Source organism: Primulina huaijiensis, chromosome 14 (genome assembly GCF_012295235.1).
Source record: "Primulina huaijiensis isolate GDHJ02 chromosome 14, ASM1229523v2, whole genome shotgun sequence".
NCBI classification, from domain to species: Eukaryota; Viridiplantae; Streptophyta; class Magnoliopsida; order Lamiales; family Gesneriaceae; genus Primulina; species Primulina huaijiensis.
Genome location: NC_133319.1, coordinates 4214913 through 4228607, shown reverse-complemented (window position 1 = coordinate 4228607; position 13695 = coordinate 4214913). Strand labels below are relative to the sequence as shown.

General features: G+C 33.5%; 1 protein-coding gene across 1 annotated transcript; it reads right to left on the bottom strand.

Moving 5' to 3' along the window:
• Positions 1-10323: 10323 nt before the first annotated feature.
• LOC140956718 (dof zinc finger protein DOF3.2-like) lies at positions 10324-11784 on the bottom strand. The gene is made up of 2 exons (XM_073413575.1): positions 11536-11784; positions 10324-11281 (listed from the first exon to the last, which is right to left on the bottom strand). Exons 1-2 carry the CDS (start codon positions 11584-11586, stop codon positions 10493-10495), a joined length of 840 nt encoding a protein of 279 aa, XP_073269676.1. The 5' UTR covers positions 11587-11784; the 3' UTR covers positions 10324-10492.
• Between the last annotated feature and the right edge of the window lie 1911 nt (positions 11785-13695).

Sequence of the window (13695 nt, the reverse complement as noted above, 5' to 3'; positions counted from 1 at the left end):
TATGATCTGGTGAGTATGTGGTAAGTTTTAATTTCTGTGTAGTCCTGGCCAGTGCGGCTATATGTTGTTGACTTTGGTTTTTGTTTTTATGACTCTAGTTGGAGTATATTTTGATATAAAATGCTGCTTAAGTTTTTCGGGATGTCCTGCTTACGGAGAGGTCATGTCGAAATTTTTTCTAGGCCCTGAGGTCCGTTTTAAAGTATTTTTAAACCATTTCCGCTGCAGTTTTAAATCAAACCATTATTGTTTGATCATTAATTATTGTTAGAGTAAATGGGCCTCACACATATTGAAATTGATTGTCACGTGGTCCGTGAGAAAATCACCATGGGAATCCTTCAAACCGCTTATGTCTCTTCCAATGATCAGCTTGCTGATATTTTTACCAAGAGTTTGGGTAAAGATCAGCATCGTCATCTTCTGTGCAAGCTTGGTACTCGAAACTTGTATCAAGCTTGAGGGGGGTGTGTTGGTTATACTATTGTAAAGAAGCGTGTTCACAATTAGTATACTTTCATTTTCCTTATTAAATGTTAGAGTAGCACTTTTACAGTTTTGAGTATTGGACATGTAAATAACATGTATTCTTCAGTATTCAAATAATAATTTTGAGATTCAGCTCAACGTGTGCAGAGCTTGTTCTTCTCTTATTTCTTCACTCAACAGTCACACCCGTAGCACAGTTGCCCGTGGTCGCCGTTCCATTTCAAGCAATCCTGGTGGCTTCCAGTGAGCCCACCAGTGTAACCCCAATACGTCTCGTTGATGTACACGAACCCGCAAGATATAGGAGGCTTGCAGCATCTGGACTACATACATGTTAAAATAAATTTATATTCTCAAGTTAATCTAGGAGTCATGATTGTCAATAGACAAGTTATAGATAGTCAAGTAATATTTATTATGATATAGTATTCAGCTCTTAAAATTAAATTAGGAAGTTTACAGGTCATGAATTATGTATAAATATGACTACCTTGTAGTCATCTAATTAATCAAAATTTTAGATAATATATTAGAGCTGCAGCTCTCTATTTTTTCCACTGTGCATACCAACAAATTTGGTATCAGAGCTTTCAAAATTGACATAAGAAAGCATGGTTTACCTACCTCCAACAATAGCATCTCCAATCATATATGGTGTTGATCTTACCTTGAATTATTGGTCAACATCTAAACTTTTTCCTTTCTCTTAATACATTCGTGTCCTGTGAATCAAAATATAAAAATGGCCAAAAATTCAAGCCTTACAATGTTCAAATATTCTCCCAGTGAAGTTCCAATTTTTGAAGGAGAACACTATGACTATTGGAGTAGTGAAATGAGAGATTTCTTCATCTCTTTTGATCTATGGGAAATCATCGAGAATACTTATGACGAGCCCCCCGAAGATGGAAGCTCTACTGGCTGGAACGAAACCAAGCAGAAGGATTTCAAGAAAAATCAAAAGAAAGATTGCACTGCTCTTCGTAACATCAAACAAGGGGTGAGTAAATCTATTTATCCCCCCATTTTCAATAAGGAAAAGGCAAAGGATACTCGGCATGTTGTGCAGAAAGAATTTCAAGGAAATGACAAAGTAATCTCCATAAAGTTACAAGCATTGTGGAGAGATTTTGACACTTTATTGATGAAAGAAAGCGAGAAGGTGACATAATTTTTCACAAGAGTCGATCAAATTGTCAATCATATTGAAAGTCTTGGTGATGACATTCCAGAAAAGAAGGTGATTGAAAAACTTCTCAGAAGTTTACCACCTAAATTTGATCATTGTGTTGCGGCCATAGAAGAAGCAAAAGATCTTTCAAAACTATCGATGCATGAGTTGATGAGTTCTCTAGCAGCGCATGAATAGAGAATCAATAGATCATAATCTCAGTCCATGGAGCAAGTCTTTCAATCGAAAGTTAATATTTCTGAAAGATCCAGTGGTCTCCCACAACAAAAGAAAGGTAACTTCTCAAAAAATCGTTATGGTCAATATCGGCAACATAATAAGGATGACCATGGAAGAGTTTTTGAAGAGAAAAAAGAGCAGTCACAAAAATTTAGCGATGAGCCTTCTTGTATTATTTGCAAGAAACCAAATCATCAATCTAAAGATTGTCGGTTTAGATGCAAGAGATGTAGAGTCCCTAACCATTCACAAAGAGATTGCTGGCATCAAAACAAGAATAGCGCTGATGCAAATTTTACAAGGGAGGAAGAGAGTGAGAAACTAGTCTTCACCAGATCAAATGTGGAGCATGAGCCTTTGGATTTGTGGAATTTGGATAGCGGATGCAACAATCATATGACTGGAAACCGAAATCTATTCGAGCAGCTTGAATCTGGATTCAATTCTCAAGTAAAGCTTGGTGATGGAAAGGCTCAAAATGCAGAAGGGAAAGGAACTATTAGTGTCTACACCAAAACATGTACCAAGAAGAATATTCACGATGTTCTCTATGTGCCTAGTTTAGCGCAAAATCTTTTGAGTATTGGACAACTTATGCAAAACAGTTATTCGGTCTCATTTGATGATGGCAAAAGTATCATACTAGATAAGAAAAAATAATGTTTAGTCTTTGAAGTGAAAATGAGCGCAAATAAGGTCTTTCATTTTATAATGCCATATGAAAATAATTGTGCTTTTAGATCTGAATCTGTGAATATTTCAAAGTTGTGGCATTTGAGATTTGGTCATTTGAACACTGAAGGACTTTTCATTCTTAAACAAAAGAATATGGTCATTGGTCTTCCGGATATCAAGGATGAAGCTAATGTTTGTGAAGGTTGTGTCTACGGAAAATACATCGGTTGCCATTTTCAAAAACTTCGTGGAGAGTTAAGGCACCGTTGGAGTTAGTGCATTCTGATATATGCGGTCCAGTGCAAACTCATTCACTAAATGCCATGGCCGAAAGACAAAGTGGTTTCAAAATGAAGATGCTACGGACAGATCGTGGAGGGGAGTTTATAAGCTCTCCATTCTTGAGATATTGCAAGGATAATGGTATTCAAAGACAACTTACTGTGAGTCGGAGTCCACAGCAAAATGGAGTTTCCGAAAGGAAAAATCGAACAGTGGTTGAAATGGCTAGAAAAATGTTAAAAGGGAAGAATATGCCAAATGATTTGTGTGCAGAGGCAGTGAACAGTGCTATATATATTCTTAACAGATCTCCAACAAAAGCAATTCGAAATTTGACACCGTTTGAGGCATGGAGTAATCGCAAGCCTGTAATTGATCATTTGAAGATTTTCGGCTGCATAGCTTATGCTCATATCCCTGCAGTAAGCCGAGAAAAGTTTGACAAAAAAGGTGAAAAACTTGTTTTTATCGGGTCAGTGATGAATCAAAGGGCTATAGGCTATTCAATCCAAATACTTGACGATTAATAATCTCAAGGGATGTTATTTTTGACGAAAATGCAGCATGGGAGTGGAGCAAGCAACCTGAAGTGCCAAATTTGAACGCTGAATTTTCCGAGCCTTTGTCAACTCAAGGTATATTTCACAAAGAAAATTTGATTCAGAATTCACCATCAATCCCTCAAAATTCAGTAGGCTCTAATCCATCAAATGATGAGGATTCAGATGATTCCGAAAGTCCTGCAAGAAAGGTAAAACTGTTTACAGATGTTTATGAGTCTTGTGATTTCGCATTTTTCTGTTCTAAGCCATAGAATTTCCAAGAAGCTGCAAAAGAACAAGTTTGGATCCATGCCATGAAAGAAGAAATTAATGTCATTGAAAAGAACAAGACTTGGGAGCTTGTGGATTTATCAAGCAAGAAGGATGTCATTGGTTTGAAGTGGATTTATAAAATCAAGTACAACGAAGATGGTTCAGTAAAGAAATATAAAGCGCGTTTGGTTACAAAAGGATATTCCCAGCAGTCCGATATTGATTTTAATGAAACTTTTGCTCATGTGGCAAGAATTAAAACAATTAGAACAACACTTGTTATTGCAACACATTTTGAGCTTAAAGTCTTCAAATTAGATGTGAAGTCAGCTTTTTTGAATGGAGAACTCGATGAAGAAATTTACGTTGAGCAACCTCAAGGTTTTGAAGTGAAAGGAAAGGAGGATAAAGTGTATCGTCTTCGAAAATCAGTTTATGGCTTAAAGCAAGCTCCTCGAGCATGGAACAAGAAATTGACAAACACTTTTGTCAAAATGACTTTCAAAAAAGTCTTAATGAGCTCTCTTTACATCAAGAAAAATGAAGTTGATTTTCTTGTTGTTTGTTTATATGTTGATGACTTGATTTACTTTGGGAAAAATGAGAAAGAGATTGAATATTTTAAGAAGAAAATGATGAGCAACTTCGAAATGACAGACTTGGGTTTGATGCGATATTTTTTGGGAATTCAAGTCAAGCAAAGTAAAGGAAAAATCTTTCTCTCACAAGAAAAATACATTGAGGACTTGCTTGAGAGGTTTCACACGACAAAGTGTAAACCGGTTTCAACACCGATGATGTTCAATGAGAAATTGAAGCAGAAAGATGATTCCGAACAAGCAGATGCTTCAATTTTTAGGAGTCTAGTTGGGTCTCTCATTTATGTTACTCACACTAGACCTGATATTGTTTTTTCAGTTAGTGTTGTATCCAAGTACATGAGCAATCCAAGCAAGAATCACTCCACAACTGCAAAAAAGATATTCGATATCTTCAATGGACAAAGAAGCAAGGCATTTTGTATGAAAAAGAAGATGAGTGCAACCTGATAGGATATTCAGATAGTGATTGGACAGGATCTGTTGATGATCGAAAAAGCACATCGGGTTACATTTTCTGCGTTTGTTCAAATGTGATATCCTGGAGTTCAAGAAAGCAAAAGACAGTTGCATTATCATAATCTGAAGCAAAATATTCAGTTGTCACTGAAGCTTCATGTCAAGCAGTTTGGTTACGAAGATTGCTGGAAGATCTGCAGTTGAAGCAAACAAAAGCAACCACAATTTTTTGTGACAATAAATCTGCTATCTCGATGACAAAGAATCCCGTGTTTCATGCCCGTTCAAAGCACATAGAGCTTCGTCATGACTTTGTAAGAGATTTGGTTGGAAAAGAAGAAATAAGCTTTGACTACATCAATACAAGTGAACAACCAGCAGATGTCCTTACAAAGCCAGTCAGTCTTGAGAAATTTGAGAAGCATAAGAATAACTTGAAAATTCTAAATTAAGAAAGGGTGTTAAAATAAATTTATTTTCTCAAGTTAATCTAAGAGTCATGATTGTCAATAGACAAGTTCTAGATAGTCGAGTAATATTTATTATGATATAGTATTCAGCTCTTAGAATTAAATTAGGAAGTTTACAAGTCATGAATTATGTATAAATATGACTATCTTGTAGTCATCTAATTAATCAAAATTTTAGATAATATATTAGAGCTGTAGCTCTCTATTTTTTCCGTTGTGCATACCAACAATACAAACTGACGTGAACAATGGTGGCGGAGGGAGGAGTAGCTGGCAAGAGTATATATACCTATCTTTGTTGATCTTCTTATACATTACAATACATATTAAAGAGATTATATTATGTTTTAACAGTGACATGAATACAAAAAATGAAATTTAAAATCTTGAATTTTTTTTGCATCAAACCTTATAATGATATATCGTTTACCAAATATTAAAATACTCAACGGACAAAACAGTTAAAAATAAACTCAATTTTCTACAAATCATATTTCAGTCCAACTAGAGTAGTTCGGATGTTATCTATATATACTAACCGGATGCTACCGGTTGCTATATTCGTGTCATCCAGCTCGATTTTGCAGCGTCTAGTTAGCATAGATAAATTCCAAACTATTCTAGCCAGCTTAAAATATAATTTGTAGTAAATTGAATTTTCTTACTAACTATTTTGTCTTTTCTTCATTTTGATAATTCGTTTATGAGATATCATAAAATACTTTAACTCTCTAGATTTACAAGAGGTATTGGTACAAAAAACTCAAATTTTATTTTACAATGTTTTAGTCTTGACGTCAAATAAAATACAGAACTTTAAAAGAATATTTTATATGAGAAGACAACCATCTCTACTCACCTTGTTACTTGATATTTAAACTCAACATTTACTAAATCCATCAAAATCGTGAATGAGTCCTTAGCTTTCGGAAATAAACTTGATAGAAATAAATGCTTAATTTGTAAATAGGATTCCCACATTATTGCGACATACAATTTTACATAAGTGAACAATCTAAAAAACCAAAAACTCGAAAAGGTGAATAGTCAAACAAAGATGTAAAAAGGCAAAAGGAATATAAACTTTTTCCTTAAAATCAAGTTTAAATATATGATCCAGAAGTTTAAGCACTATACCGTAGTAACAGAAGATTTTTCTTGGGAAATAAATTTTTCTGGCGATCGTTAATATATATTGTACAAACTCTTTGCGGTATTATTATATCAAAATAAATATATTCTAAAACTTAACAAGGTGCTATATATAATAAATAAATGACCATGAAATGAATCAGTACTATTAATATCCGACCTCCTCATGTGTAAATTCTTTAAAAATTATAAATTTAACCAACTTAAATCTTTATATGTGAGACGGGTCAACTCTACCGATATTCACAATAAAAAGTAATACTCTTAGCATAAAAAGTAATATTTTTTCATTGATGAACCGTCTCCCATAAGTTTTTTTCTTTGAAGAATGACAATAACAGGGTTTCTTTTAATGATTTCTCCAAGTCATTAGATCACAGTGAAATCTTCCCATAGTGTACGTACAGGACAGTAGATTATTCCAAAAAATCGTGGATGAATTTTTTGGCATCAAAACTTTAAAAAAAATCATGAAATAATGATAAATATTTACTTATAATTTTCAAAGACAATATTGATTAGTTTTGTAAATCGGTTAACAATCACTTTATTTTGTGGGAAGTCTCTTGCTACCAGTTTGTCCTGAAAAACAAAACAAAATATAATAGTTTAAAAAATAGAAAATAATTATGAAAATTGGTAATTTTAATTTTAAAAAGAAACAAAATCAACTTACCCAAAAAAAAATTTCAGTGTAGTAAATGGATTGAATTCATACATACACGGCCGATCAGACCTTGATCAAATGATTAAAGTTCACTCCTCCCCTTTCCCCTCTTGAATTACTTTCTCTACATGGTGATTCAGAATCTTGGTTTATCGTAAACCAAGTTGCTACCAGTTATCAGAACTATGTCTGACATTATTGTCCATGTTCACAGTTTCTTTACTTTTGCCCTCCTTTACTATGTGTGACTAACATCAGTCGCTTGGTGTTTTCCTCTTCAACTCGTCAATTAGCATGTGAAAAAATCAATTTTCATCATTTTTGTGGATAGATTAATGATGTTTGAGTTAATGTTGTGAAGTCCATCTTGACAAATCGGAGCTGTTTTGAATTCTTTTTCTTGTTCAATAAAATTTTGAACTATTTTCGTAAAATTGGATTTGAGGATTACTAGTTAAGAATGATTCTCATAAGAAAATTGCTCGAATTCATTTTAACATAAAATCATATTGAAACGTTAGTATGTGAAATTAACTTTGGGCCGGATTTTTTAAATATTCAACTGGTATAGGAGTACAAATGGGCCTTAGTTCACTAAATTCAGCCCAATTATTTCTATTTATAAAAGGCCTTTCAAATTTCTATTTGAAAAAGGCCTTTCATCTCTGGATCGATTAGGTACCCAGGTGGACCCGCGTGCATAGGAATAAATTTTCAATATTTAATATTTTATAAATACTTGGTCAATTTATGTCACGTCCCGGGCCCCAAGCTTGGGCTCGCGCCCGCGTGACTGTACAATGAGCTCCTATAGCAACTACTTCGTATCCATTATCGCTTTACGAAAATGGTTAACCTAAGTTGTTATAGAAGTCCATTATAGCCCATTATAAACTCATTTTAAATATTTAATTTTTAAAATGTGGGACAAGAATATCACAATCACCCCTCCTTCAGAACGGGCTTGACCACTCGGTTAATCAACGCTGAGAATCTATAGGTGGCTCCTACAGGTTCAAGAAGTGGCTCCCGTCATGTATCACTTTGCCACGCAGGTTCTAGAGGTGCCTCCCATGCACGTAGCACTTTGCTCTGCATAGCACTTATTTCTCGTTGTTTCTTGCTGGTGACTGGCTCTAATACCATTATGTCACGTCCTGAGTCAGGGCCGCGTCTGCGTGACTGCACAGTGGACCCCTATAGCAACTATTTCGTATTCGTTCTCGTTACTTTACGAAAATGATTAATCCAAGTTGCTATAGAAATCCTTTGTAACCCATTATAAACTCATTTTAAATCTTTAATTTTTAATATGTGGAACAAATGTATCAAAGTTTAGATATATAAGCATTTGGCTTGTGAGGCAAAGTTTTTTCATTTTTTTTTATATTTATAAAATTGGATATAATAGTTTAAAAAAAGTATTTTTTTCCGGGAAAACCAAAACTCAAAATTCATATTTTTTTGTTTTTTCCTTCTTAATTTTTGACCAAATTAACATTCTTATTTTAGGAGAAAAAAAAAGCTTTTATTCCAATATATTTATGAATTACTGATTTAATTTACCATTAAAATTAAATATATGTAATCGTGGAATATCATTTTATACCATTCAAACCAAATAGGTTTTTTTTTTCCTGTGGCAGGTTAAGGCATTAATCAGTTGTTGCAATAATTTCAAGCTCTGATTGGCTGACATATTTAGCAGTAATATTGACTGTCCAAAAAATCAGTCTTGTCGACAATGACATCAAGACTATGATTTTAAGACAAGGTTTCATATACGACGGTCTCACAAATTTTTATCTGTGAGATTAGTCTAACTCTACCAATATTCACAATAAAAAGTAATACTCTTAATATAAAAAGTAATACCTTTTCATGAATGACTCAAATAAGAGACTATTGTTAGCATAAAAAGTAATATTTTTTATGGATGATCCGAATAAGAGATCTGTCTCACAAAATACGACCCGTGATACCGTCTCACACAAGTTTTTGCCATGATTTAAAGAAAAACGAATTCATATATTTTCTAGAAAAAAAAAAACAAAGAAATAAAATTTCCAAAATAATTATCTGAAAATGGGCAGCTGCCCCTTGGTAGAAGGCAAACATTTAGATCTAATTAAAAGTTGAAGTCTTGAATTCAAACATGTTGATCGTAATCGTATTTTGCATAAAAATATTGTCTTGAATTCCATGCGACAGAGTTGGAGGAATTTCTGATCTAATTTAACTATTATCTACGCAAATGAGATTAAGAGGGTGTTTAAATAAACTTATTAAAAACATCTATAAATTCCTAGAGTTTTATAAAGTGTTGTAAGAGCTTATTTAAAAATAAATTGTTAAGTTATTTTCATAAAATAAATATTAAAGATGTAAATAATAGACCGATTTGATTATCGATCTGATTATGAAAACATTGATTTTTAGGTCTTATTATCCTTACCATTAGGTCAAAAATCATAACCAAATTCCATTAATTCTTATGTCATATTATCACACTTTCTATAATCATCCCATTTTTAGAACGTAGTTTTTTAATACGAGACGCGTATCCAAATATAACTACCTAGACAGTCCTGGCAAAGAGCCAAATATTAGAATATAGTCTACATTTTTTAATTATTTTACATGGAATTTGAACTCACGCCCAAATCTTAGTAAGATTTGGTCCGGAAAGAACGTGGAAACCGAGTAGTCACCTTATATTATATAATAATTATAGAATCCCAATCACAATTTTTTTTATGAGGTACATCTACCTAAAAATAAGAAACAATTATGAAAGAATATATCTCGAAAACCCCTTCAACAATATAATATATAACAATGTACTCTCATTTAATAATATAAGAACATTCTTGAGAACATAACACTGCCAATTCCAAGTACTTTGTCCAGAGTTTCAGATTGTTCAGATTATGAACATCAAATTCTTCTGTTAGTCACTTTCTTTACATAACCAAACAAATTCCCCAAAATACACAACCCAGATCTCATGTTATGCATGGAATATATTTGTATGTGTCTGTTCGCACGCGTTAAAACCAATGCATACTAATTATATGAACATTTTCTTTATTTATCGATAAAAAAAACATGTTAGAACCCGAATAGTATATTGTCGAATTCATTTTAAGACTATTCATACGTTATATCATGACGACTATCGTGTTGATACCTAGAATTAGTTACATTCGAGGTGTAGGTTGCGTCTTGGTCTTGGTAACTCGTGGATCTGGGAAGTTAAGAGATTTATGACCAAAAAAAAAAAGAAATAAACAGTAAATTTGATTCAAAATGAATCAAATCCCCCTTAGTGCAGACCAAATCCATAGCCTTAAGATTAAAATTTAAGTTACAATGACAAAGAACACAAAATAACCATCAAATCCCTATAACCACCCTCACCCCACCACTATTCTTGCATACATGTTTTGATTTTACCGATTTTTAACTATTTCTTACATCAGAGGAGTATTCAAAAGTCCATGCCAATTTGTCGATCCAATCGCATTATTCCAGCTTGTGTTCACATCCCCTCCAATGTTCTGCCATGGAAATCCCCACAAAACCTTGTTTTCACCTTCTTTCGCGCTGCAGATTTCTTGCTTCACTGTTGCTGTGACGGCTGTGGAACTTGTCGTACCGCTGTTAATTTCCTCAAAACCCATTCCCATTTGGATTCCCAGGTTTCCATTGTACAGATTGTGATTAAACCCGAACGGGTTTTCGAGAAATCCACCCCTGGCATCATCAGATCCAAGAACATGATCGTTATAGGGCATGTTTGGATGATTTCCCGTGTTTAAAAAGTCATAATCATCCAGACCCATCTGTCCTTGTTTCTGAAGCCTGGCGAATGCGAGACTAAGATCATTGGAATCATAGGATACATTCCCCAAACATGGAATGATTGAACCTGGAATCGGGATCAGCGGCTGTTCTTGGCTTGACCGTTTCGATGATGCCGATGATGATGAAGAAGACGAAGACGAAGATCTTCTGTTACGCCTGCAGCCTCCTCCCACAGGAACATTTCTCAAAGTCCCACCTTTTGTCCAATACCTTCTGCAAGATTTACAAAAGTACCTCGGCTGTGAGAGGCTGTAATTGTTGTAATAACAAAACTTGGTGTTGTTTGAGTCGCATCTAGGGCATTTCAGGGCTTGTTCTGCAGGCCTTGGTTTCTTTTCTTGCTGAGGTTTTGAGCAAACCAAAATGCTTTCTAGTGTTTGATCAGAAGCCATTTCCTGCAATCATATAGTTGATTTCCAGCTTAAGAAAGACTTATTCATGTTTATAAAATGAAATCTAACTAGGATCTGCAGGATGAATTATTTTAACTTGAACCCATTTCATTTAGCTTCAAGAAGAAACCGAAAAGAAACAGAAAACCAGAAAAAAATACCAACCGATTCAGCACTGTACATTAAAATCAAACCATATTTTCACTCGAACATCAAAGAAAAATACATATAAATACAGACGACCACCCACATCCCACCTGGTGTACTTGGAGTTGGTGCTGTGCTTGACTAGAAGAATCCATCCCCATTCACACCTCAGCTTCTCAGAAAATATACCTCAACTTCTTGTACAATTTAAGATCAACTATGTGAAAATCATGCAGAGGTATTCATACATATAAATATAAATAAATACTACAAGGGCAACAATATATATATATATATACATCTATATATACTGATGGAGAGAGAAGACAGTGTGGGGTTGTGGATACAGAGATAGATTGTGTATGTAATGATTACGGGGATTGTACTGAAGTTGGGCAGAGGGTGGCTGAGGGCCATTCACAACAGCTCATGCCACAATCCTCGTTCAAATTTGGACTATAACACTAATCGGCCCTGTCCCTCTCTCTCTCACACACTAAGTAATTTAATGTTTTTTAAAAAATTATTACCTTCAAAAAACTAATGTTTTGGTGAATCTGTTTACCCATTTCAAATTTGTCCTTTTCATGCTATTCCGAAATTACAAGTATAATCCTTAATTTTATTTAATTTACAATTTGTTTTATGCGAATTTGATTCAGAAAAAGATAATTAGAAAGAAAATTCTTCAAAGCGGGAAATGAAAGGAAACCCATTAGCGATGTTGACATATATAAGAACAATCGATAAAAAAAAAAACTAAAATAATGTCGAAGAAAATAACGTAAGTCTGAGAATTGAATTTAGGCAGATTTTGCAGAGTTGGTCCATCGGCGTGGAAAATGCAACGGTATTGGGCCCTACTCGGCAACCATTTGAAACGGACGCCAGAAGGGGGACCATGCTGCTGCTGCTGCTGCTGCTGCCATCTCCATATGTTTCTTGGATCAATTCACTGTTCTAGTATTTTTGGTTTATTTGTTATTAACTAGTAATTTTTTTATTTTAAATAAATACAAAAAATTTACATAGAGATCAAATTTACGATGCCAAATCACACAATATCTAATCCGGTTTTATCATTTCAAATATTTATATTGCACTGTTAAAATTGATATATTTAAAGTAACTAATTTTGATATGTAAAACATGTTTTTTAGAAACCAAAAATAAATTCCCTTTATCAAATTACATATAGTTTTTTTTTTATTTAATAAAAATATCATAAAAACCTATTTTTGTTCATTTGTTTATAATCTATAACTAGCATTCCTATTAAATATTTTTGTTTATTTATCTATACGAAGTTTTAAATGATTATATCACTTATAACATATAAAGTAGGTCTTTTGTGTGACGGTCTCATGTGAATATATCTGTCTCAAGAAATTAATTTGTAAGATGATATCAAAAGGGTTTTGTGTAACATAAAAACTACTCTAAAAAATTTTTTAAAATTTTTTTTAAAAATATAATCTCATTTTTTTTTCTCAAAAATTATTAAGCTCAAGCAAATTTTAATGTGTGTGCATGTAATCGTGTGGGAAGGGGACAAATTTTTGAGTTGAATGATTATTTCATATTTTCCATGGCGTGGAAAACGAAATGCTTGACAAGATTGGGCAACTTAATTTGGAATTTTGTGGACTCCTCAATCATGTCTCTTGTGAGCCAAGTGACGTTATGATTTATTCACCAAATTTGCTGGTTTTGGAATATGCACCTCAATTATTTTAAGCCCTTGTTTTGTTTCATGTTCTCCATTTTTTCGTATATCTCTTTAAATAATCCCTGAGTTGGGACGTATTATAGTAATTTGCTCTAACCTCTAACCCTAAATGTAAACAAACACAGATATAATCAGACTCATTAAAGAGTTCAATGTAAAAAAAAAAAATTTGTTTTGACATGAAATATATATTCATGAATTTGTTCTCTCTAGATTTTCTAAAGTTTTATTTAACCTCATATGTTAAAATCGTACTTCCATTATTACATATAGAGTTTTCAAAACAATTAACATGGTGGATCGGCCCATAACCTATCACAAACCACCATTTAGTGACATTGGACAACTCGACAGTCCCAGAAAATTTTTAGTTATATCAGATGGGTCAAGCTAAGCTAACACGTTATTTGGTCGGGTTGAGAAATTGCTAATCCGATCAACCTATTTGACGAGACGAGTCTAACTAATTTTGACGGTTCTAATCACATTTATTTCAATTATAAACTCAAAACAACATAGTTTTCAAACAAAGAATAACCGG